The 27,221-nt window shown below is 48.0% G+C and overlaps 1 protein-coding gene across 8 annotated transcripts; it reads right to left on the minus strand.

The window, feature by feature from the left end:
* Window positions 1-663: 663 nt before the first annotated feature.
* UBN1 (ubinuclein 1) lies at window positions 664-27,147 on the minus strand. Of its 8 annotated transcripts, XM_074840479.1 has the most exons (19): window positions 27,071-27,147; window positions 26,137-26,563; window positions 24,145-24,231; window positions 23,785-23,838; window positions 23,081-23,176; window positions 22,664-22,798; window positions 21,953-22,056; window positions 20,332-20,770; window positions 17,523-17,593; window positions 16,098-16,227; window positions 15,756-15,874; window positions 15,135-15,263; window positions 14,102-14,245; window positions 11,030-11,080; window positions 9,818-9,860; window positions 8,274-9,500; window positions 6,067-6,319; window positions 5,658-5,747; window positions 664-3,094 (listed from the first exon to the last, which is right to left on the minus strand). In XM_074840479.1, the coding sequence occupies exons 2-19, from the start codon at window positions 26,374-26,376 to the stop codon at window positions 3,042-3,044; spliced, it is 3,465 nt and encodes a 1,154-aa protein (XP_074696580.1). In that variant the 5' UTR covers window positions 26,377-26,563; window positions 27,071-27,147; the 3' UTR covers window positions 664-3,041. The 8 variants fall into 8 exon arrangements, with proteins under 8 accessions (XP_074696580.1, XP_074696583.1, XP_074696586.1 ...); XM_074840482.1 differs by lacking the exon at window positions 23,785-23,838; XM_074840485.1 differs by lacking the exon at window positions 14,102-14,245.
* Window positions 27,148-27,221: the final 74 nt, after the last annotated feature.

Consider the following 27,221-nt stretch of genomic DNA (forward strand, 5'->3'; position numbering starts at 1 on the left):
TTATTAATTATGGCAGTCTTTTCATCTTTGGCTTCACAGAAAGATACCCTTTCAGAGTCAAGGTTAAAAAAATAAGACTGTTCATTTTAGCTGTTGACTCTTTTCCAAGAGGGAAATTGCTGGATCACCATTAGAATTGGGACTAATTAGCAGCATTAGATGGGAGTGAACTGCACTAACAAATGGGCCTGCAGCTGCAGGAAGAGGGAATTACGCTGGGATGGTACCAGGGGCTTCCACGTTCTTTTCCATTTTCCCAAATTTTGGTTAATACCCGAACCCCAGTAAACTCTGCCATCAACAAAAGCAGCTATAAGCATTCACTGCATATCCATACCGGCTTTGGGGATTAACACCATTATTTTACCTTTGTGAATGAAAGGATCACGCAGGATCACACCGTTGCCCCAGGGTCTGAACCCCATGTTCTTTCCAGCAGATGTCAACTTCAAGCATCAGCAGGAGCACACTGAATGAGAATATGCAATTCTACCACCACAATGGCTAGAAACAGAGTTGTGATTTACTTACCACGTAAGTTTAGTTAAAAGAGTAAATAATTCATTACTCCTTCAAGAAACAGATGATCAAGAGATGATCATCCAAGCTTGAATTCTTGAAAACAAAGTCATGAAACTAGAGGTAAGGAGATGGAAAAAAGCATTTTGGAAACTTTGAAACAATTTATTCGGTTGTTCTGTACAAGATTAACAGTTTTCATACCACCCCCACCATCTTCAGCAAGACAGTCCCAACACACACAAAAAAAAAAAAATATAATAGTAAACCGCAGCTCTTACACCCGAAAGGAACTGCCATACTAAGGAAGTGCCACGGGAGCCTCGCCTCCCCACACCGTCACAACAGCGTTGCAAGTTGCCTAGCCAAGGCAGAGATGCCAGACTCCTGGCTCCCCATCAGGTGTCGGATCTCTGCGTGGTTCTGCCTTGCTGCGACTCTGCTCCATACCATTCACTCATTCATTATAGCATGTAAAGAAAAAAAATATCCCACAGAATTTCCACCAAATAAACATTTCCCTGAGGCAAGAGGCTTCGCTAAATTCCTAGAAGGAGGGCATTCTGCTCTGGCCACGCACACGGGTGCTTCCCAGCAGAAGCATTCAAGTGAAAGCAAAGAGAGGGAGTAGAACCAGTACCTCGAGTCACTCGCTGAGTCCCTATCCTGCCAGGTGTTTGAACGCTCTTTCAGCTACCATGGGAAGTTGAAGGGGCAAAGTACCTCTCAGGATTAGGCCTTCAACGGGAACCATGCGACATCCACTGCTCAAGAGTCCATCAATAACTGCTGTGCTTAGTTTTAATAACACAAGTTCTGTCTTTGGCTCTTTTGCTACAACCTAGGTATTTTCTGTAAACAAATTTTAAATCTGAGCTGCTTTTTTTTTTAAAAATACAAACAATGCACTGGTCTTGGGAAACTACGTATCAGCTCAAATTGAAAACAGTCCATCTTGGATCTTACCAAAAATGGGGAAAACTAAAGCAGATATTTGCTGGTATACTCAGTGTCAGCATCCTTCTCCAAAGCTCAAGAAGGAAGGCTGCGAGCTTTTCCTTGAAATACCAGTAAAGCCTATGCAGATCAGCACTACTACTGCACGATTCAGATGTGGCTGTGGGGGCCTGAGAAAAGGCAGACTGGGAGAAGAGCAGAAAATCAAAACCCATGAAGCTCAATTGGGACCACAGCCTGCCCTTAGCTATGCACAGATAGAAAGGGTGTGCTCAGGGGAAGTATTTAGGTCTAAGAGTTAAAAAATTAAAAGGACACACCCCGATTCTAGAGGGTCCCCATTCCTGCAGCTGTGACAAGCACATGATCCTAGTGCAGAAATCATCAAGAAGAGCAATAGTATTCTCTGGAATTCATCTGACAAATAGTGACCTTGGTTATCTAGATTATTCCCTCTGCCCACCAAAGAGATCATAACTGACGACCCTAGGAAAGAATGGCTTTAGGGGAGGGTCTGGAACCCACTTGCACAAACTCGGATAAGAACTGGTGCTCTTGCTGGATTTGGTACTGTGTTTGCAGTCACCAAGACACCATTGAAGTCCAAACAGTGCAGCTTTTTTTTGATGTGCAACCATAAAAAGCTCTATTAAATAAAACAGAATACATTTTAAATACAGAATGATTAAAAAAGGGTCGAGGAGCACACAAAATAGGGCTGAAATGTGTGTCACTAGTCCATTCTTGCTCCACCATAAAAGGCACTGGAATTATGTCTTCCTATACATGTGACATGCCGAGAAGTATCCCATTCAATCCAATGCATTCGATGGTAATGAGGATAAAACTGAACACCAAAAAAGCATCCCTTTGGAGGAAAAAAAAAAATCCAAAACCCAAAAGAAGTAGACTTCTCAAAGTCAATGACTGCATCTAAAAGTGTCTCTCTAAGGAGTCTTCCTTCTCCTCCAGAGGGGAACATCAGGTGGTTCGTTAGATTCACCACACAGGAAATGTTAAGTCCTCCAATTAACTGTAGCACAGTTATATAGTACAATTGAAAAGTTAGTCAAATGTCTTCAGAAAGCACTGGCAGTTCTAGAATTATCCAAGTAAATCCAAAGCAGAAGAAAGAAGCACCTTTCATACCCTCCACTGGGAGACCAAGGAGGTAACTGGACTTGGAGGTACTTGGCAGATACAGACACAGGTGGGTGGGAATCCACTGCAAGAAAGCCAAGCCACCCGCATCTCCCTGCGAGTTCTAGCTCCTGCCAGTGCCAGGGAATGCGTGAAGGGCAGCAGCAATAAAACAGTGCTACAAAATGCTTCTTTCATTAGGGCATGGCTCAAGGTGGCCCTTTGTGTGGGGCTTAGCTCTGAAAGCCTCTGAACAAACGCACCAATGAGTTCCTTGTTGTGGTTCAGTCTCTCCAGTTGTCGTGAGGAAAAAAGAAAAAAAAAAAGAAGAAAAAAAAAAAAAAGACACAGCCGGTATCCAAAGTTCATGACCTGTTCCTCTTGGGTTTATCCTATGCGTGCTCTAGCTCCCCTCCTTGCAGACGTCACAACTTGCGCTGCTGTGCATTGGACCCTTTGCCGTGAAGCTGAGAAGCATCTGAAAGAAAATAAAACCAAGTGGGAAGGGGGTTCGGCATCAGCTCCACGGAGCTGCGTGCAGCTGGGGCAGCCAGATCTCTCTGCACAGAAAGACCTACTTTTCCCTTCCAGCACCAAGGAGTCAGGGGGTGCGAGGACGTGCTTGGAGACATCTCACAAGTGGGAGCAGCCTTGCCTCTGCACCTGAGTAAGGGACACGGGAAGCACTGAGGGTCTCCTGTGGCCTCCCAGCAAAAGCACCACAGCATGGATTCAGATTGCTGGTTGACTGGCTAGGCTCTGCCCTTCTCCAGAAGCCACCCTACCATGTCTCCCATCTCGGAAACTAGAAATACATGCTACTGGCTGCCTTGCATTTAAAGGTGGTTTGAAATAACACCATTAGAACACCTTTGCCATTGTTAATGAAGGCATTAGGTGCTGACTGATAGCAACAGGAATCATAGGAATCTAATCACTGGAGGAACAGAAAGGAACAGACATGGAGGGAAAAGAGAAATGCACTGAAGAGAGAAAAAGGAAGGAAGTTTAAGGAAGCAGAAGTTTTCCAGGAGCAATTAAAACTACCATCAGACTGCAATGAACAAATGGGTGTACTGAGATGTGCAGTCAAGCAGCAGTGGCACTGAGCAGCGCAGCAACAGCTTCTTCTCCAGGCCAAGGACGGTTCCTTCCATGCAAGAGCTCAGTCCCAGCATGTCACACTTCTAAAGCGAGCAGTCAGAGCCTTCGCCACAGCACCAGCACACAGGCACCTCCACCAGCACACGTAGCAGTGACAACACACAAGCAAGCACTGGACGCTCCTTGCTCAAACGCTTTTTGATGAATGCCAGCGTAAGCATTTTCATTTAAGACATCAACATTTCCTTGCATTTGTAGCAACCTCCCAACACACCAGAGTCCTCGCAGCTTTCAGACAGAGCAAGGCGGCTGTGGCCATCTGCTTATACAGCCAACCATAGCTTATGCCACAAAAAAAAAATGAATACATTTTAAGATTACAGTGGTCACTTAAATATCTGTGTTCTTCTACAAAGCACCACAATTGATAATGTTCCCAGAGATGACAGCACTAAGCTCAATCTCCAAACTCTGCGTGAAAACACCAAGTGAGAAAGCGGGTCCTGGCCAAAGCTGTCTCAGTGGTCAGTTTTTCCTCACTTATTCCTAGTCACCTTTTGTCTACTCGCAGCTTCTGGCACTATGTCCTGCTTAAGAGCAGCAGTTCATCAAAACAGTTATAAGCTTTATAAGCAACAGTGAAGTAACCACTCTAAATTCCCTCAAATAACAGGACAGAGAACTCCTCAGTGACACAGATTACACTTCATACCCCATGTTCAAACCAAAATCAAACATCTCACTCTCCAGTAACTGTGCACTGACAAACAGGAAGGAAGGGTCTGTCACACCAGTGGTGGCTGCTCGTACCACCTCCTGCTCCACCGCACTGGAGAGACCTAACAACCCGCCTCAGACAAACTTCAGCAAAAGAAGCAAAGACAAGAAATTCTTTGAATCTTCACCAGTGCACAGCACTCTCTTCTTTCTTCAGCAAACAAGCTCTGTGCTCAGCAGTCGAGGGCATTTTACCCCACGACTGCTACAGGAGGCCACATTAACTCCAGCAGGTTATCCACACATCTGATGGCCTTAGTGCCACAGTATTATGCACATCCACTCCTAAATCAGGCTCGTACTGCCCAGTGAGACAATCACAACAGGAGCAGGTACTAAGACAGTGGTACTGAACTGCTAAAGGACACTTGTTCAAGAAAGCAGAAATAGCAATTACCAATGGGATAAGTGACTCCCTGGAGCAGATAAAGCCCAATCTGCTGGCCTTGCATTTCAATTTTCTGAATGCTGCATGGATCCCCCTTACTTCTCTCCTTCCTCCACAGTGCTACATATTTACACACACTCACAGCCCACCAGGCAGGACTTCATTTACAAACAGAGAAGGTGTTCTTTGGAAATCTCTTGTTTTATGCATTGCTTCTGCAGGCATCAAACTGGGGCAGGAACAGGCTTAACTGCAAAATCATCACGTTGTCAACACCAAGTAAAGCAGTCTCCATTTACACTACAAACTTGTCACGAAGGAGATGCAGGCAATTAGCTCAGTGCACAGACGCAAGACATTCTGGTCTGACACATTTTATATAGGTCACCAGTAACAAAACTCCACAGAGCCAGAATATTCATTCCTGGGCAGTCCTGGCAGACTGTGCATAAACATGCACAGCTTTAATCCTGGCAGGATAATTCTTCACCATGACGCAAGCAGCAAAGCTGAGTACCTCCAGGAACCAACACTTGCTATAAGCACCGAGGGCTCATCATTCCACAAACGCACAAGTTTGCCCTGGCTAACTAAACAGCCAAGGACACGCTACGCCTCACTCTGTACCTCGGGGAGGCCGCGGGCTTTAGCAACCGCTGCGCCGGTCAGACAACGTGGACAACCACTTTGCTTTCACCCCTAGAGGAAGTATCTGCTGAGATACAGGATGACTCACGAGGCAGAGGACAAACACGACCGTCTGACAAGTTACCTGGCAAACTTTGCGGTAAATGAGTGGACAGGGCAGAATGTGGGAGTGGCGCTGCATGGTGGGGGCTGGAGTGCAAGCCAGCTAGAAGACCTAGAGAGAAAAACAAAGAAAGGAGAGGGGAAAAAAAAGGAACAAATATACATCGAAGACAGAAATGAGCAGAGAAGCTGCAGCAGTTAGCCTATAGCTCAGCTTCCAGCTATTGGGACTTTTGGGCTGGCTACAGGGATGTGCCCAAGGTTCTCCAAATGCAACTGCTGGAGATATAAATGCATGAACTACAGCATGAAGCAACAGCAAGAGAGATGAGTTGGTCTGCAACGGGTTAACACAGCAGAGCACTGGCGTTGTTGTCACCGACAGCAGAGGCACAAGTAACACACACATGCGTGACCGGGAGGATACTCACTGTGGCCAAGGCCATGGTGGAAAGTTCCTGGAGCAGGTCCCGTAACTATTGCATCCTTTGATACTCCTGCTTTTGGGGAGGAGTCTGAACTGAAGGAGATGACATGAAGAGGGAAGGAATGAATAGGAGAGATAATACCTAACGGGGTGGAGCTCAGGGCAGCTGGCAGCTTTGGATTGCTGGACTTGTAGGATGGAGCCAGTACACTTAAGGAGGAAGAACTCGTTAGCAGCACAGCTCCACTAGTTCCTTTCTGAAAAGCAAGAGAAAAGGTCAGTCAGCAGTGGGAAAACCAAGGCATAGCATCATTTATACTTAAAGAACTGCAAAACATGGAGCAATCATGAAGTCCTCCTTGCAAGAAGCACCCTCACAGCCAGGGCCCAAGAGCTGCCAACTCCTGAGGCCATGTGGAGGTGCCCAGGTGTCCTGGTTTCAGCTGGGGTAAGAGTTCATTTTTCTTCTTAGTAGCTAGAATAGTGCTGTGTTTTGGATTCGGTATGGGATTTGATACAAGAAGAATGTTGATAACGTACTGATGGTTTTAGTTGTTGCTAAAAAATCAAGGACTTTTCAACCTCCCATGGCCTGCTAGTGCACAGGTGCACAAGAAGCTGGGAGGGAGAAGAGCCAGAGCACCAAACCCAATTGACCAGTGGAATATTCCACATCATATAATGTCATGTTCAGTATATACATGAGGGTTGGCCGGGAAGCTCACCCTCTCACTTCCAGGATTGCAATTTTGGGATCTTCTTTTCTCTGGGATCGCTAGCCAGGAATGGGCTGGGCATCAGTCGGCAAGTGGTAAGCAACTGCATTGTGCATTACTCGTTTGTCTTTTCTATTATTATTTTTGGGGTTTAATTTCAATTATTAATTTGGTTTTATCTCAACCTACAAGTCTCCTTACCTGTTTCCCTCCAATTCTCTCCCCATCCCCCAGATGGGGGTAGGAGCAAGCAGCTGCGTGGTGTTTGGCTGCTGGGTGGGTTTCAACCACAACACCAGGACACTGGCAACCCCGCTGCTGGACGCTACACTCTTCTAAATGTGACTGCACTGGAGTTCACTCTGTTGTTTCCTTACTCTGGAACTGTGCCTCCATTAGGCAGAGGATGCGAGTTTCAGGGAGGATACTTCCTACTCACTTTTGGCAGCTGCTGACAGCTCAAGGCACCAAGGTTTGGTGCACCCCTGCACCCAAGAAAGTTATTTGAGATCTCTCCCATGGATTTGAGATCCCCCACCACTGGGGAATGCTCCTCAGCTCTCCATCTCAGTAACGGACAAGGTACACGAGCTGAGCAGTACGTGACTTTCAGGCCCATTTAAATATACTCATTTAATTGCCCTGCTCTTTCCACGTGCCACAAAAGAAGTCAGGTATAAGCAGCCAACAGCAAAGCAGTACAACAGTGTTAGGAACAATTACTTGTTTGCTACAGATGAAAATTAAGGCGCTTATACCATTAAATACAATGGCTGAATAACACAAGTCTGTATAGGTAACCCAGGAGTCCTTCATGAGACATTATATCCCAATGAACTCAGACCCTGAATCCCATAGTGAGCTTGAGTCCAAACATTGCTTCAGCGGCTTATGAGAGTAACCAGGGAGCCACAGAAAGCGGACGGAGATAACCATCAAAGAAAGCTGAGCAGGCATTTTGAGTTCATAGCCCAGTACCAAAGGTTATTTATCCTAAAAGTCAGTCGTGAAAAAAGTGGCAATAATACCAAAATTACTTGTGATAATTTAAGGAAGGCCAATTTTGCAGACCTAATTAATAACAAATTGGTCACTATAATTTTAGTTTATGCAATGATTTTTAGTTCTCGTGATAACTTGCCTTACTGCACTTCCTCCTGACCCAAATGGGAGCCCTACTGTCCCCATAACTTGCAAAGTCAGGGCAGAAACATTACACAGCCTATGCCAAAATTGCAGTCTGGAAGGTACCCCAGTATTTTGCTTAGCTGTTATTTTAAGCTGAAAATGAAAGCTTAAATTCTGGAGTGCAAGCCCATGACAAAGGCCAAGACTTCCTAGCCTAAGCAGCCACAATCCAGCCAGTCATTCAAGAATTTCAGGACATTCTTTGGAAGTCATCGCTTTACGGCAGGTCTGAGCAAGTTAGGAGATGGCTTGACACAATGCCACGCGGTCTCCTGGCTTTAGGCTGGGCCAGCACATCCCTGCTTACCGGCACAGAGGTAGAAGATGCAGTGCTGCTAACAACAGCTGGCTTTAAGGAGGAGGTCAGCAATTTGGCCACCCCTTGAGTGCCCCCACTAGAATCTCCATTTGAACCTCCAGGAGGTGCCACCAGAGTCAGCTTCTGCGAAACAGGCGTCTTCTTCACTGAGGAGCTTGACGAGGGGCGGCTGGAGGCCTGGCCCGAGGAAGGGGTCTGCACACTGGGCAGCAAGCTCCCAGAAGAGCAGCTCTGGTTTGCAGAAGCTCCAGATGAGGAGCTGCTGGAAGAAGCCCCGTGCTTGGAGAGGGAACCAGAAACAAAGGGCGATTTGTAAGATTGTCCTGAAGAGCTAGAGCCACTTGAGTGCTTTCCTGTGTAGCTGAGAGATGATGAGGATGAGCCTGGGCTCTTGTGGGAGCTGCTGGAGTTTTGGGTGCTGCCTGGTGATGCAGAGGAATGGAAGCTCTGAGCTTTGGTTGATGACTTGACCTGCTGGAGGAGGGAGCGCTGGGGCAGTGGGGAGGAGGACTTGGGATTCTGCAGTTTGACAAACGGAGCCGGGGAGGTGAAGGTTTTCTGTAGCTGGCTGCCTGAGTGAAAGACCTTCACCTGAGAACCCGGCACTGGGGTGGAGGTCTGAGGCCCGTGGCTTGGCCGGACCAGGCTGTGGTGTTTCTGTTTAGTCTGGTGTGCGTCAGGAATGATTTTGCTGGGGGAGGCTTGGCAGGAAAGTTCTTTGTAATTCGAGTTCTCTGTCTTTTTGTCTTGAGAGGACTGGCCCAATGCCAGGGCCTGCTCAGCCAGGAAATTTAGAGGAGACTGGAGGGAACCAGAGGATGATGTAGGGGAAGGGTTGGACTTTGGAAATGTCCTCTTCTCCTCTGAGGATGCAAGAGTTGGGATCTTCTCTGGTGGAGCTTTTGGAGCTCCGGGAAGAGTAAAGTCAGGGCTCCCTCCTGCTCTGCTGTTCAGCACAGCCAGTTCCTTGGAAACTGCTTCGAGGGAGGAAGTGGGATTATGAATTAAGTCCTCATCCAAGGAGTCATCCATGAAGGTAGCAGGAGTGCCAGTGCTGCTGGCTGCTTGGGCTGTCCCAAGGGACAAGAGTTCTCTGGTTTGGGCACTGATGCCCAGAGCTCCTCCCTGGGGCTCTGAAGACAGAGTTAAGGTGCTGCTTGAGGGCATTGAAGGAACAGAAACCGACATCTTTTTATCTGGCTTGCAGGAAGATTCCTGGAACAAAATCACAAGAGAAGGCAGAGTCAGAACAGAAGCAGGGTTCACTGCTGAAGAGCAAGGGGAAAGTTCCAAATTTGGGGATAAGAGGCACAATAAGCATGTTCTGTGCCTGCCACCCCACCACCTCCCTCCCAACAATTTTAGCTGCTGTTCTAGCTGTTTTTTCAAGCCCAATACCAACTAGAGCTATTTCACAGTACAACTTCCTTGTACCTAATGTATAGATACAAGGCTCAAACACAGGATTTAAGATTGCAGTCACCTGACCCTGGTATATGTCAACCATGAGAATCAGAAAACAAAGAACTCACCTTCACTTTCACCTTAGCAGGAGCTATAACTTTCTTCTTCGCCCTGTTTTGAGGGAGACAAAAGAAACATGGCTCACTGAATGCCCCCAGGGAAGCATCCAATTAGGGAGCACACTTGGGCCCTGTTAAAGATGATCCACTGAGTCTTTTGCAAAGAACCGAGGGAACAGAGGCAGCATCTCAGGTTGCTAGGATCCAAAACCGTGTGACATTTGGTTGCTGCTCTAGGAAGCCCCGACTCCCACACAGGGGAATGAATTAGGGAGCGGAGCAGAGTCTTGAAATGGTAGCAGAGCAGTGAAAGCACTCAACAGACACATCCTGCACCGGCTGCAGGGCTAGGAGCTACTACAGGAACCCACTGCTGACCTAACTATAGCAAAACCCAGAGAGGAACTGATACAGAGACTGCTTTGGAGAAAAGTTACACATTTCATTTAGGTTCCCAGAAGACATCAAGGATGCAAAAGCATCTGCCAAATTCACGGAAAATAGATCATTTGGTCTGGTCAGATGCAATCTCTGGTACAAGACATCCCTGAACTGCTGGAACGGTATGGCTGAGGGAAGGATGACTCTACACTCTATTTCATACTCTTTCTCACACTTCCCCTTGCTCATCCAGTGCCAAGAACAGGACCGTCTGTCAAACAGACATCAGCCTAAGTCCGTATCATCATCTGTTCTAGACTGCCAGCAAGATCCATGAGACCCTTTGGCATTAAAGCACCTGCCCAGCTGGATTCCGATGGCTGTCTCAGTTTGCCACCCACAAGCCTGTTGCACCTATCTTCACTAGCTTGAGCTCACTGTACCCCTCCTTTAACCAGGCAACAAGAAAGAGGGAATCCAGAATCCGGTAAGGACCGACTGAACAGGTAGCAATAATCACAGTGCTGGCATCACACTCCATTTTACCTTGATCTGCCTCCCCGGGACTAGCACAGAGGCCTGACTCCAGACTCTTGAACAAGGCCAGGAGGCAACCTGGCTTCAAAGTTCTTATCTTTGAGCTTACTGTAAAGCACCTCAGGAAGGCTGTTGTTGGGAAATGTCACGCAGAAACAACTACTCTCCCTAGAACTCCCCAAATGAAGCAGCGCCAAACTATCTGATGGGAGCCAAGCTCAGGTGCTCCTGCGTGATCCACCCAGGCCCCGGGGAACGGAGTTCACCAGTTATCACTCCAAATGAATGCTGCACGATACTCACAGGACTGATGTGAGGTGTCCATGTACACGCCTGCTCTCCTTAAACAGTGTCCTAAGAAGGGAAGAGAGCAATGAGAAGTGATATCCAGCAAGACCCAGTAGAGCAGCTGGGATCACTGGAGACAGAGCTGCACAGTACAGCAGGGGACTTAGTGAAATTAAAACCACAGAGAGCAAACAAATATTCATCCTTTTTTCCAGGAAAATCCTTCTGAACTCCCCCACACAATTCCCTCTCTGGGGAGCTATGCTTGTAGGCGCTGGAAAGGCCATTAAGGCAGTTGTTGGACAAAAACTAAGGAAAAAGCTCTGCCAGCTTAAAAAGCCAACAGCCAACTGGAGAGGCAGTATGATTATTCAAGCTGGGCGTTACTGCCGCTACAGCTCATCCAAGAGCTGGCAGATCATACAACAACTCTTCACCAACTTCAAGGGAGAGAGGTTACCTTCCCCTGCCTCAAATACAGCAATATGGATGAAAAGCCTTCGCACGTTGCGTGTCTCTGTTGCCTTCGCATCCCTAGCAAACAGCTGAGGTGACTTCTTAAGTCAGCACAACCATTTCTGTAACAATTAACTAACCACAACCAATAAACAGAGCTTCATCCAAACCCCTTTACTACTGAGGCGAAGTAAACCAGAATCTCACACAAACACTATTCCACCTAAAACAGCTGCCACTCACCTGCCACCTTAGATGTCAGGGTGAGAAGCTTATAAATACACCTTCAGTACTGGCATATGGAATATGCTTCCCATCTGCTATTAACAGCTTGACAAAGACTTTTGTCATCCCTTTTCTGTTAAAAAGCAGGCTTATTTTAACCCTATATTATGTTAATAGCCTTTTAGTGCTAACTGAGAAAACAGGATCATGGCAGGGCCTCTCTGAACTCATACAGAAAGTTGTTACTCTGTCCATCTTTGAGTTCCTCTTAAAGATGAACGTCTGTGATCACGATGACAGTGAATCAAGCTGATCAGTCCATAAAACTGTTTACAATTCTCCTAGTGTTGCCAATCCCTCCCTTCCCCTTCTGTGCGGCTGTCAGTCTACTCTCTGTTGTTAAACCACAAAGTCATAGGATATCACGAGCTGGAAGGGACCCATAAAGATCATCAATTCCAACTCCCTCAAGTCCCTGCAGGAGAAACCACTGTCCTCGAGCCACTGGAAAGCAACCAGGAAAACCATTTTTATTCAGTTAATTCTGCAGTTAACTTCGTTGGAAGGCAGTGAGTCTTAGGTGAATACCTGTATGCTTAAAAACAGTTTCACCTACAAACTAGGGGCAAAATATTTTAATTTCCTTTTATTCAATGAAAAGAGTTTTTAAAACTTGGCAAGCTAAGACCCTCAAGCTGGCAATGTCTTCATTAACTAAGGAATCTGCACCCACCTCCTAATGCCAACAACACACTACAACCATGCACACTACTGCTTCATGTGCACATGCAGCTGCAATAAACGGCCGTGAACCTTTCCAAACGGATCTGTAAAGTGCTACTCATACTTAAGTGCTCTTAAGAACTAGTACCTACTTTTTCCTTTATCCCCCATGAAACCCAAAAAGCAAATTCAGCAGAGAGAAGACGACAGCGCTGCCCAGCTCTTTAAATGCAAAGAGATAGAGATTCCAGCAGTAAGACTGTACAGTTGTCCTTTCTTTAAAACTATTGAGCAAAACAAAGCAGGCCAGAAGCTGATGACAGTCTCGGTAGAATGACTCTGCAATTCGTATGGCGCTCTGCAATTGCCAGCTCAATGGCATGGATGATGGAGGGCGTGAAAGAGCAGGAAACAGCAGTGAAGACACCAGATAGGGTAAAGAAAACCACACCAAATTCCTACTTACTCTGCTGACTCTCTGATGTGTCTTGTGCAAGTCCATAAGCCCCTAAAACTTTCCACTTTGCTTTCTTTGGGGAACTCTTTAGGGAAGACTTCCCAAAGTGTCTGAAAAATGTATTCTTCATGAGACAGATTACAAAGTGATCCTCGGTAATACAGATTCAGGAAACCATAGGCAGGCAGCCTCACCTCAGTCCCAGTTCCACCTTGTAAATTGTCACTGCCAGTGGCATCCATCAGAGGTCAATACAAGGGCCAAGACTAGTCAACAGTGTCATTTACAACCTGGAGGGCAGCACGGCCTGCACTCTCAATAAGTTTGAGGGTGACGTGAAAACGGGGGGAAGGGGGAGAATATGTTGGAGGGCAGGGCTGCCATTCACAGGGAGCTGGAGAAAGGGGCCAACACAAACCTTGCGAAGCTCAACAAAGACAAATGCAAAGTCCTGCAGCTGGGATGGAATAATCCCACGCAGCAATGCAGGCTGGGTGCCAACTGGCTACGTAGCAGCCTTGCAGAAAAGGACCTGTGGGGCCTGGCGGACAAGTTGAACGTGAGCTGCTGCTGCAAGGTTGCACTGCTGAGAGTTAACTATATACTGGCAGGTATTAGCAAGAGCACAGCCAGCAGTTCAAGTGCTTACTCCCCTCTATTTAGCACTTATGAGGTCACATCTGGATACAGCATCCAGTTTCAGGGTCCCCACAATACAAGAGAGATGTTGACAAACTGGAGACAGTCCAGAGCCACTATGATGGCTGAGGAACAGGGACACATGATAGACAAGGAGAGGTTGAGGGAACTGGGTTTGCTTAGGCTGGAAAATCAGAAGACCAAGGAGGGATCTAACAGCACTCTTCCACTACACAAAGAGTGGGGGCGGGGGGCGGGGAGCCACGAAGAAGATGGAGCCAGACCTTTCTCAAAAGTGCACAGTAAAAAGCAAAAAGAGGGAATATTCAGTTCAGTGCAGCAAGGGGAATTCTGATTGAAAATAAGGAGAAAAGACTTAATGAAGAGTGATTAAGTACCAGAACAGGGGCCCAGAGATGCTGTGGTAATCTCCATCCTTGGAGATTTCCAAAACTCCACAGGACAAGGCCCTGAGCGCTCTGATCTAACTTTGAAGCTAGCCATTCTTGGAGCAGGGGTAGGACTAGTGACCTTCCGAGGTCCCTCAGGACAAGGAATCCTTGGAGTACAACTCGATTCTTGCTCACCTGGCCTGCATCCAGCCTTTCGGCCAAAGGGGCTTCACCTCGCCATCTAGGAAGGTCTTCACATAATCCTCTAGAGACTGAGCCTTATTCTTGTCAAGGTCATAACCATCCAACTTAATCTTCACCAAGTGGCAAAGCAGCTCCCTGAAGAACAGGAAGATTTCAAATACAGTTACGCAGATTCACTTTCCCAGTTGGAGGTCATTCTCTCTAGCCAGGGCTGGATAAATACGCCAAGACACGCCTGGCTCTGCACAACACCCTGCCAACAAAACCGACCCTGCACTGCCTCCGCAAGAAAGAGGAAGGGAAAGGCACGTTCCTCACTCACTGTGTGCACGCACACCGATGCGCCAGGGGAGAAAAGCCTTGCTACCCCTTCCCATTTTAACCTCCTGAAACAGCAGAGGTAGAAAACCAGTGACAGATTACAGGCGTCATCAACAACCGCAGACCTGAACCTCTCCGCAGACCTTCATGCCGAGAGGCCATGAGAAGGCAGGAAATGAAGCTTCCTCTGTTCTGAATGAATCAGTCATCTACGGAGCAGCACCCCAATTTGTTACAGAATAAGATGGAGACGACAGCAGGATTGACTCTCATTCTACCCTTTGCCACTCTCCCCTTCACCCAGCACTCTGTTCCTTGTCAGACCCCTGGGTGCCAGGGGCAGCAAACCCCATTAGCTGTAACTGCTTTCACAACCAGAATCTGGTCTTGGGAAGAGTCTAGTCTGTAGGATTTCAGCAAATCAGCTGAGATCCGTCTTTTCCCAAAGATCTGTCCGTCTTCTCAGCACTTCCTCAGAGTTGGCCTGTGCCTGAAATCAGCTTAATTTTGCAATGTGGTATAAGGGTGAGATTTTATAAATGCAATAGTGGCTTCCATAAACAGCACAGTCTGCCACAAACCTCCAACGAGGCAGATGATCAGCGCTGCTCCAAAAACAAGGTACAGATACCAAAATGCTTCACTTGCAACTGCATAGAACAAAACAAGTCACAGGTTCACTTAATATCTAAATTATGCAAACCTGATTTCATCATTCCATTGAAATTTCTTTCGCGGTCCCATGACACGCTTCCCTCCTTTTTCTTCATCCTCCTCATCATCAGAACAAACTCGATCTCGCTGATCTTTGTCCTTTTCCTCTTCCAGCATCCTAAAATGGAGACAGTGATAATGTGGAGGTCATTGTCCTGCAGATTCAAGGACAGGATTAAGTATCTCTGAACAACACTGTTCAGAGGTCTAAACAGTCAATGAGAATACACGCATGGGAATAGGGCCTAAAATTTCTTGCCTAGGGGGCAAGCTGAGCTAAGTGCTCAAGGTAGGAAATCTCCCAATCTTGTGTAATAGAGACCACAGGACTAATTCAGCCTTAATGTTCTCAGACTGCCATGTTCTTAAAGACACACCCGCACAGAAGTGAAACACTTCAGCCAAGTCCCACCAGTGATGCTGTCTGTAGTTAGCATCACCACAGATAGCACAAAGAATGCACGCAGTTTAATTAGGCCAATTAATGCCCATCAGCAATTTTTTACTACAGAACAAAAATAGGTGGTAAACTTCACGAGAGCAGCCTACAGGTCACAGGGAGCCTGCTGAGAAGAGCTACAGATGCACAATGAGCAAACGAGGAGCTTACTTGGCAAACTTGGCCTGAGTATGGGCTTGGAATTCCTCCTGGTACTTGGCCAACTGCTCTGGCATGGCCCTTCCAATGGCTTCCTTCAGCTTCTGCAGAGGTTCCTTCAATCGGCCACCCTGGAGCAACCACAGAACAGACTCAGGTTCCACACGGCCTGTTCCAGCCGAGACACCCCAGTCTGGCAGGTCAGACCTTGCCAGTGCCGAAGCTGCACCACCAGATGTGCTGCCTGAACCAGGCTGAGCAGAGGACACCACCACGTCACGCAGACAACAACTGTGCTCTGCAGCTCAGGGGTTACGGACACACGAGACAGGGCTCTGCTGCCAACTCACTCACCTGCTCGTAGAGATAAAGCTTACGGGCACGCTTGACCAGAGTGTCCTTACTGCACGGGAAGAAAGCAGCCAGGTGGGCATACACCCCTGAGCGGATCTGGCTGTTCAGCTCCCGCGTCTGCAGCTCTATGCTGAAGAACAAGACAAACACAGCGTTGACCAGGGACCGGGCAGGGGATCTCTAAGCAACATAAATGTGACTCTGAGGCAACCTGGGGGGCTGGAGGCAGGGAGAGAGGGACAAAGTACAAGCCAAACTACATGACGGCTCCTTAGATTGTAGAATCAACAGACTCAAGCCCTTTATCCCAAGCTATGCCTTTTAATCTAGCTTCAGAGCATCTGGAAAAGGAACAGAAGGATGTCAGCAGTCTCCTTTATTCTGCAGTTCTTCCTGGCAGCTGAAGTGCAGGGGTGTCAGGCAATGAAATGAGAGGTACACACTGCTTATGTCAGATACCATGGCAGTCCAACTCAGGATAATATAGAAACAAACTTTATCCCTTGGGCTTGAACTTACTTTCAAGCGAGTGGGTTACAGAGTTCAGTGTGTGTCAAACCCATCTACACAGTTATATATAACTTAGACTATTTTTTTAAGCCACTTCTCAGTGTCAGTAAGTGTAAAAACCCCTAACTGATTCTATAGCAGTCATACAAATCTATCTAAATCTCTTCTGAATGTGGTTAAAGTTATCCATTTGACAACAGATTAGGACTGTTTGTGCAGTCAGCACTGGAATGCTGAAAGGTGGTAATCACCACTGGAAACCAGAGGGAAACAGACTCCTAAATTTCCCTTTGGCAATTCCCTTCAAATGCCTTGATAAACCTTAATGAAATTAAAGCCTCTGCGTAAGTATTGTTACACTGCCATGATCACAAAGCTGTGTGCATTCATCAGCCTTCTCCAGGCACTTGAAGAAGAATGAAGCCATTATCATCAACAGCTGAGTGAAGCAACACTGGCATTCCATAATCGAAAACACAGAGCAGTAATGGACTTCCTCCAGTTTGCACAGAAACCAGTTGACCACAGCAGCCTTATCCCAGTTATAAAATATTCCATACAGCATACAACTTAAATAGCAAAGAACATGTCTGACATCTCTGACAGGGAGAGATTACTGATCTTGTACCAGGCTGCAATCACAGGTCAAGTGACCAAATTTAAGCACACAGATATCAAGCATCATCATGAGAACAGGAGGCCTGGACACATCCCCTCCAACATTTTGCTACCGCAGTTATACATCATATTTCAACTGAAAGCCATTTCTAGGGGACTTTCATGTTATCCTAGGCATGTTCTGCATGGAGGACCTGTATAAGGACACCCCCACAACTCCTGCTAAACCTGCTCCTGAATTTACCAAAAATGCTCTAATATTCTCCTTTCCCCCTCTTCTCTCCTGGCGGCACTTACTCCAATATGATGTTGTTGATATCCTGAGTGAAGAATCTCTGTTTGCCTTCTCCCTCTGCAGCTCTGGCAGCCTGGAAATCAGCAAATAACACAAGTCATCATCAGTTCACAGATACAGACAGGCACAAGCAATCAAGTGTTTTTACACCACTTCAGAAATAACATAAAACAAGGCACAGTTTTATTCTTCCACCAAACTCTGCGCCAGCTACCTGCTGTTGATGGGCTAAAAGCTGCCGCAATCTACAGACAGAAGAGAGATTGTGTCCTCTCCTCCTACTCCTCCTCAGTTCAAGCACAACTCTGCCATCTGAACTGGTAAGACCATGTCCTGCCCACAGACCTTCCCATTCTGGATTCTCCTGTCCAGATGCACTGGAGTTGAGTGCGTGGAGTTACTACGCTGGAGTGAACATTCCCCCATTTAATGGGGCAAAGGAGATGGCTTGGTGGTGACTGGCTTCTTTGGCATACTTCCCGTGGGGAGAAGGGACAGTTCTAGGGCATGGTTTTAACTTCACATTAGAGCTGTTAGGTTGAGTAATATGATCAGAGAGCTTGTCCCTGAACAGGAAAGATCGTCCGAGTCATGTTTAATGAGGGTCCAGGATACTTATCACCAGGCTTTCAAGATCAATCTCAATACTAAGCCAAGAAATCAACAGAAAGAGTAGCAGTCAGAGGGGATATGTTATTTCCAATCAACACCATGGAAACTTAAAAAAAAAAAAAAAAAAAAAATCCTGTTCAGGAAGCTTCCTGAGCTATGACTGCAGCACACACAGCACTGCCCAGAAATCACACCCATGAAAAATATGTCCACTGGGAAAATAATTCCAAGAGATGAATGAGATGATAGTAGAAAACTGCCAAGAGCTTTCAGTCTCTTCTGAGTGGGGATGTAAACAAAACGAATTCACCGCAAGGCACCGTATCAAGTTAGTGATGCCTTGCATGGAAAAGGAGACTAGGAGACAAGGGCATGATTTTGAAATCCCCTGATTTCACACTCCGAGGCTGAGGCTGGTAAGCCATTAATTTATGCCCAGAAGGTGTACATTCCTCCCTGTCAGCAGCAGGTCATAGACAGCTGCTGCTATCAAAGGAGAAGGCTTAATGCTAAAGAGGCTCCTCAACAGGAGAATTCTTTTAGGAAGGAAAGGGTTAAAGTTAAATCAGTTCAAATAGAAGATGAAATGCCTGGAGGCTCCATTTAACTCAGAAGATGTTCCGACTGCTGGGATGGAGGAGACCTGGCTCCCAGACAGAGGTGCAGCACCTCTTCATTCCCACCTGCAGCAGAGTTCATGTCCCAAAATCCTAACTGACCAAAAGGCTTCAGTTTGTTAAATCTTGTATTTCTCCTCCTTGGTTTCTTTTCTTAACATACACAGTCCAGCAACAAGAGACACAGCAGCAGGAAAATCTAAGCAGGAAAATCTGTGGGTAGTCTGCTAGTACACTATCTTACAGCAACATAACAATTAACTTGGTATCATGGGAACCTCTGTAATATTTTCCTTTAACTCAGTTATAGTTCAGAAACAGCTGTTTCAGTGTTTTCTGTTAACAGCCTGAATAGCAAATAGAAACATCCATGAAGAACCCATTATTTTTATCAGCTGTGGCAATACTTTCTTCAATTCCTCCTTCTCTCCCATCTGCTCACCATCACTATACACACTTAAAATTTCTCAGCAGAACACAGTTATCCTTAACAGAAGCCTACCCTTAGTAACAGGAGTTAATTAAGTAAGAGATGCTTAAGTAACAGCTACACTAAATTCATGTGCCCCAGCAGGCAGAACACACACCACCGCAGAGGTCTAAGGGCACTGTTTACGACTTAAAATCAATGTTTAAAAACAACACTAGTAGCAGGAACAAAATATCTCAGCATTTGTTGACAGGCTGATGGTGACAGCCCTCACACCACAGAAGCCCCACAGCAACTCTGAAAGCGCACTTCTTCGACATGCCAGGAGAGGGATCCCTGAGCAGCACCCAGTGCCTTTCCCGCTTCTCCAGAGCAGCGCTTCCCAAAACACATCACAACATTTTGGAGAAGATGGGCGAGTCCTACAGGAGTCCAGCTGCAGGAAGAGCTACTGCTGAAAAGATGTGGGATGACCCTTCTAGAAATTAATATATTCCACTCCCTAAACAGTACCCCAACACTGAGATGTTAAAGATGGGTAAAGAACCCAAGTTGCCAGTGATGCAGCTCCACCGTGGGAGATGCCAAATTGTACCCATGCCTCAGTGAAGGCATCTGCCTGCGTGTGACATGGGAAAAGGTTCTAACAAATCCTCAAGGCCCATGTACAGGGCTTTTCACACCTTCTCACCCTACAGAACAGGTAATGCTTTCCAGCTGCACCCACTTATTTTACACAGAGAACACTGCACACCACTTCACAGATGCTGTCCTGGCCATCACAGGACATTAAAAATATTACAGTCGAATTTGTCCTTCAGCCTCATTAGTTCACATTTTAAATTCATTCATGTTAAATTGACTTCAGAAATTATCTCTTGCATCAGGTCCATACTTTGCCAAGAGAGGTAAAGAAGCCACACTGACGGGTGTTATATTCAGTAGAAAAGAAGGGCAAAGACTTTCACACTACCTGCCATCTGGGCATTCAAGAAAGTGATTGGCCACAAGAGAAAACTGGCTGACACGTGGCACTGCAAAAATCCCCCACTGGAGCGTCCTCGTTCTCGGGATTAAGCTACACAAACCCCGCAGAGCTGTCCCCCCTCCAGCAGCCACACAATCCTACTGCCCCGCAACGAACAGCCATACCTGAGCCAGTTCTTTGATGCGTTTCTCCAAAGGGGCGGGCAGGCCTTCCGGGAGGGACGGCGGCTGCTTGAACTCCTGCTCCAAGCCCATCCCCATCGGATCGCTCCCATCCTCCACATCAGGAAAGGGGCTCCCTTCTGGGGATTCACTGAGGAGCCGCTCCAGCTCTAGGTCCGTTAATGAGTCCATAGCTGTCGCTGCCTGAAGCAGGTCGTTATCGCTGGCATGGCCGAAGAGCGAGAGCAAAGGGTCAGGCATCCCCTCTGCCTCCCTCGGGGCTGCCGGTTCTGCCGGTGAAGGAGTCGCCACTTTCTGCTCCTCATCTTTTTTCTTCTGAGCATCCTTCTCCTTCTGAAACTTCTTCAGCATCTCCTTGACACTAAGAGCACCAGAGTACTTCTTCTTCTTCTTCTCCTTACTTGCATTTAACGCTGTAAAGCTGTAAACAAGTGAATTAAGGGGAAGAGAGGAAGATACCTTCATCCCAGTTTACTTCAGCCATATGCACCAACCCCCTGGAAAGCCTGAGCCCCTTAACCACTTACACCAGGGAAAATACTCTACGGTCTCTTAAGGTCTTAAGATCCCGCTGCTTGTTCAGCTTGGAGAAGAGGAGGCTGTCCTTCCTCACTGCAGAGAGGTGATGGAGCTTAAACCGTCTCCACTGAGCTATGCTCTTATTTAGCTACATGCATTATTCCAGCAAGAAAGATTGGGAAATGCACAAACAACCAGTGCAGAGGCACTGAAGCAAGAGAGAGTTAGCGTGACAGCAGACTGATGTTTTCTGACTATTAAAACCAGGAGAGCAAATTCTTTTTCCTTCCTCGCTACAAAGGAATCATACACTGATGGTACCATGTCAGACATGTGGGTTTGTGTTGCCAAGAAGCAGATCCATGCAGGGAAAATGAAATCCCAAAAAACAGTTACAGGAAGAAAGAAAAAACTAGTAGGAAAATGTAGGAAAAGAGTCAAAAGCAACAGATACTGACATTGAAACAGAGGCGCCAGGCAGACCAATGCAAGGACAGACCAACAGAACAAGAAGACTCAGAACAAGAATAACCACTCAGGTTTACAGCCCAAAAGGAGAGAAGCTATAAAAAAAAGCTGCACACTCATCCAAGAAATACTTTGGTCAGGAGCACAAAAGATTACCCAGTGACAGCAGCAACATACAACTTGCCTTTCTGCTCTGGACGGCCGTGGCCTGCTAACCTCTTCCTCCCTGCCAGCCTGACACACATACAGCTCCAGTTCATGCCCTTCCTGCCTGCCTTTCCTCCCGCAACGTTATTCCAATACTCGGTATCCTTCTCTTCAGGCTCTCCAGTCTCTGTTCCTACCATCAGTGCCTGAACAGAGCTCCAAGGAACACCAACTCTGCAGCTGGCTGTGCCCCTCTTTGCTCTTGCTGCGGGGCTCTGCTCCTTCCCTGATCGTCAGCTGCCTTTTTTCTCCCACTTTGGCAGCAGCGGGGTTTTACCTGCTGCTGTTGATGCAGCACGCACTCAAGCCACCCCACACTGCAACAGCTACTACTGCAGCATAATAAATGCCACCTGCAACCCTGAAGCAAGATGTCGAGCAGCAAGCATCCCCTCCTCCTCCTCCTTACCCAGCTTTTGGAAACTTGGACTTTTTGGATTTCTTTTCCTTGTCGTAAGAATCATCTTTCTTCTTCTTCTTCATTTTTTCACCTCCATCTTTCAATTTCCGCTTCTGAAGAGGGTTAAAAGCAAGTCACAATCAAAGCCTCTCCTGCAACGCTACCTGCAACCCCAGAGCCACTTTGGGGCCTCTCCCAAGAAGTGGAGAACAGCTCCTTCCCCACCGCACATTCACCCAAGCCCCAGACATCTCTCACCGTGCTTCTGGCACACACTGTCTTCAACATTTCACAGCACACCCGGCTTTTACGCTAGAGACAATCCCACCAATAAAGGGGAAGGGATGCCAAGTGCTCCTGCTGCTTCCCCTTCCAGCCGCCTCGTGTCGGCGTTATGAAAACAGGGCTCTCTTCCACAGACGTGCCCACCAAAGAGAAGCGCTCGTTCCTCCATCCCCATAATGCCAAGAGACTTTTCAGGGTGACAAGCGGCTGCTGCCACCTCTCCTCTAGGAACCAGGCAGCCCCACCAGAGCCATCCATGGCAGACATGCTGCGTTTTACTATCAAGTACAGGGGCAGAATGGGATTTCAAGTGCTCATCCCTATTCTGTCCACACCAGTTCACAGATCTCGCTCTGCTTCGAATGTCAACACACTTTTCGTGCAACAAACCCTCCGAGATATAACAGAGGAAAGAAGAGAAAGCGGGCTGCTGACCTTGGGACACTTCTTCTTTTTCTCTTTAACATAGTCATCTTCAGATTCAGATGCTTGCCGAAACTGCAGCGTTCCTGAGTTGATGTAAAACCCTCCATACTTTGTAGTAAGAGAAGCTGGAACAAGCTCATCGTACTGGAAATAACAGAGAACAATCTGTTGGCACCGTAAGCTTTGTTCCTTTGTTCCGTAGCTGAGCCGCTTGGAGAATGCAGCGGGTTTGTGCTCCCCCAAGAACAGCCGGGGCTGTGGACACCTGCTAACCAGCCACCTCCTGCCACACGCTTGCCCCAGGACCTCTCGATCCCCAGCCCCGGCACACTCCTGGCCTGCACCCAGTGCAGGGTCTCCCCCGGCGCCAGCTCAGCCCCCGCAGGCAGCTGCCTTTACCCACCCTCACACCCGCCCCGTACTCACAGCTTCAGAGTTATCGATGAAGGAGTCAGATTCATCGTAGCCATACCCCATGTCAATCAAGTCCTGAATACGGTCCTTTCTACGTCTCTTGCCACCCTAAGCAGTAAAAGATTGACAGGGTGTTCATCTTTCTTTTCCAGTTACCACGGGGACAGCCCCGACACAGGACACTGACATTGGCTCCAGTACAGAAAAGGGTATGAGATCATTTTTGCTTCTAGCAGCAGCAGAACCAAACCAGCATTAACTCCCATCATACTGTAATCTCAGGATATGGAAATGCAGTTTTAGGCCTTGTCATACAGAACCAGAAATGGTGCAGCCAAATGTAACAGAACGCTGACCTGCCAGACAGGCTGACTTTGTGCCAGCAGACTTTATGTTGAATTGCATCTGCACCCCCTTCAACATTTCTGCCAGTGCAGAGATGACTGTTCTTCCATAGCTACTACACAGTCAGTACAAACTCAGTACTACATGCATCAAACCTACACGCAGTGCATTAGGGTGACCCATACATCAAATTTGTATCACAAGACAATACAGCAACTCGCTATCCAAAAGTGCCGGTTGTAAAACAGAACATAGTTTTATTGCCATCTACAGAAGAGAAGCGAGAGGAAGAACTGAAAGGAAATGGGGAAGACAGAGCTGCATCTCTCACGCTACCCAGCGCAGTAGTGTCCTAAGGGCAGCAGACTCACCAGAGCACCGTACTTGGAGACTTGACAGATTACATCATGCCACAGCGACAAGGCCTAGAAATTAATTTTTGCTTAAGAAAATTAAATTTTATAAATTGCAGTAAGTTATTTGCCACTACAAGTGAGAACGTCATTCACTTTAATCAGACTTTCATCTGATTTAAGAACTAATCTGAACTACTTTTGTGGACCACAGCCCTGAGACAGGAATGGACACAGAAAACAGCACATTCCAGCCAAGATAAAGGACTGCAGGAGAACAGGAACATAAGAGCCAATGACCATTAAATACTACTGGTTCCGAGCTGAACAGCATTACTCAGTCCAAGGGATAACATAATAGAAAGAAGAAAAACATACATATTTTTCTTCAAACTTCCTAGCAAGAGCCTCCACTTTATGCCTTTCCTTTTCATCATCATTAAAGGGATCAGCAGGGTCTTTCTTCTGTTGAAATAAAAGAGACAAAAACATCAGAATCAATCCTGTCACATTGCCACCAAAACCCCATGCATTAAACCACTCACAACTAGAGCATCCAGGCAGAAACTCAGACAAATCAACTTTAGTACAGTATTTAGTACAGCACTCTGTAATATCTTCATCAATGACATGGACAGTGGGATCGAGGCACCTCAGCAAGTTCAACAATGACACCGAGCTGTGTGGTGCAGTCAACACGCTGGAGGGAAGGGATGTGCCATCCAGAGAGACCTGGACAGGCTGGAGAGGTGGGACATGCAAACCTCATGGAGTTCAACAAGGCCAAGGGCAAGGTCCTGCCCATGGGTCGGGGCAATCCCAAGCACAAATCCAGGCTGGGCGAGGAGGGGATTGAGAGCAGCCCCAAGGAGAAGGACTTGGGGGTGTTAGTGGATGGACATGAGCCAGCAACATGCACTCACAGCCCAGAAAGCCAACCGTGTGCTGGGCTGCATCCACAGCAGTGTGGGCAGCAGGTCGAGGGAGGGGATTCTCCCCCTCTGCTCTGCTCTCCTGAGACCCCCCTGCAGTGCTGGGTCCAGCTCTGGGGGCACCAACATCAGAAGGACATAGACCTGCTCGAGCGGGTCCAGAGGAGGCCACGAAGATGCTCAGGGGCTGGAGCACCTCCCCTGTGAGGACAGGCTGAGAGAGTTGGGGGGGTTCAGCTGGAGAAGAGAAGGCTCCGGGGAGACCTTAGAGCAGCCTCCCAGTGCTTAAAGGGGCTACAGGAAAGGGGGGAGGGACTCAGGGGTGTATGGATAGGATGAGGGGTAATGGTTTTAAACTGAAAGAGGGCAGATTTAGATTAGATAGAAGGATGAAATTCTTGACTCTGTTGCCCAGAGAAGCTGTGGCTGCCCCCTTCCTGGAAGGGTTCAAGGCCAGGTTGGACGGGGCTTTGAGCAACCTGGGCTAGTGGAAGGTGTCCCTGCGCATGGCAGGGGGGTTGGGACTAGATGATCTTTAAGGTCTCTTGCAACCCAAACCATTCTGTCATGGTCTGATTTAAAATTCAGGGGTCCAGTGAATGCTCTCCCCAGCCAAACATTTGCAGGGGGGTGGGACTAGATAACCCTTAAATCCCCTCCAAACCAAACCATGCTATGATTCTGAGAGTGTCTCTAGGCATTGGGTGCTCTCTCAGCTACTTCTGTACCTGTCTCTGCTTCTCTCAACTCTCAAAAAAGAAAAAAAAAAAACCCAAGCAGCATGAACCATCAACCGACAGCTAAGCAGTTCGGAAGAGCAACAGTACAAACAAGTAGAATCCAGTCAGCTTTCTTTTCACAGAACCCCCATAACACAACGTTCAGATGCTACAGAAGTTTGCGTGCCCTCTTATCCTGAGAAATGGCTTTCAACAAGCCAACACAATTGTCAGGCAACACCTAAAAGCACCACAGCCACCACACAGAAAGAGATGCCAAGCACTAAGGTGGAAGTAGAGCAGGGTCCCAAGAAAAGATACAGCCACATGCTGGAGAAACATCTCTTGCTTTGACGCTCTTTGGAAGACAGCTCCTCATAGCTGCGAGCAAGCCAGGTACCAAAACTCACTTTACATCAAGCAATTGCAAACTAAACAAGCATTACGCCCCGCACTCTGCCACCAACACATCACCCTTCCAACGGGAAATTCCAGCCAAGGCAAAGGAGTGAGACAGCATGGCCTGACCACAAGAACCCCTGCCTGGATGGCGGCTCTCCTGCCTGCGCGATGCCTGACCACCCTCCTGCCACCTCTCAGCACCTCACAGCTAACACACAACCAACTCTCAACGCAGCATGAAAACAGCAATACTGAAAAAAAGCCTTTGAGATCTTCAGATACGACCTAGGCTCCCCACAGGCCATGAGGACGCTTACCTTGTCTCCTGAAGAACCACCTTTTACTTTCCCTCGAGAACTCTTCAGAAGATCTGGGTAGAAAAATTCTGGACAACGTTTGTGATCCGGCTCAAAGAGAGTAAGTGTGATGCGAACAGCTGTCGCAGCCGGTTCAGAGTCCTGGGGCTGCTCTCCATCATCTTTCCGAGACCTTTTCAAGAAGCTGCTGCTCAGTGGACCGTGGAGAGTGGTGAACGAAACCCTGTGGGGCTCTGTCATGGCTATGGCCAAGTCTTACCAGTTCTCATGGCATAGTTCCCATTGCATCGGAAAAGGTCTGCCCCAGCTGCACAGATACGGATTTCACTGGCTGGTTAAGGATAACTGAGGACGTTGGCAGTGGAACAACTCATTTAATTCTGAAGTTTTGTTGAGAAATGACAAAGGCTTGTGCTGCTAGCGCTTGCTGCAATCATTAAAGAGAAAGAAAGAAGTCAATCCTCGAAGCAGAATTCCCTCCAACGTTGGCAGCCCCCATGTTGTCACTTCTCTCCCCCCCCAGGTCTCTGCCTTCACACCACACCGCTCCATTTCCCAGGGCTGAAGGAAACGCAGCTCTCGAGGAAACCAAACGACCCCACCAGACTTGCTGGGACAGGGCCCAGCAGCCCCGGGCACAAACGGCGGCCTGGGCTGCACCGCCCCGGGCCAGGGCTCCGCTCCGGCCCGCAGCTCTCCCGCTGCACCGACACCCCCGTCCCTGGGAGAGCGACCCCAGCCCCGGCACCCGCGGGGAGCTGAGCGGGGCCCGGGGGGGGCTGCTCCGCCGGAGAAAGCCCCGGCCGCGGGGCTGAGGGGGAGCGGGGCCCTGGTGCCGAGCGGGGAGCGCGGGGCGCCGCTGGCCGGGCGGAGGCGGCGGCGGGGCCGGTCGGGGGCGGGGGCAGGGGAGGGGGCAGGGCCGCCCCGCGCTCACCGCCGCCGCTGCGGGACGCGGCCGCCGCCGCCGGACTCCCGGGCCGACTCCGAGCCCCGCTCCCAGGTCACGTGCGGGGGGCGCTGCCCTCGCGCTGAAGCCACGCTCCGCGCGTCCAATCGCCGCCGCCGCCGCGGTCACGCCTCGGAGG

This window comes from Strix aluco, chromosome 15, assembly GCF_031877795.1.
Source record: "Strix aluco isolate bStrAlu1 chromosome 15, bStrAlu1.hap1, whole genome shotgun sequence".
NCBI classification, from domain to species: domain Eukaryota; kingdom Metazoa; phylum Chordata; class Aves; order Strigiformes; family Strigidae; genus Strix; species Strix aluco.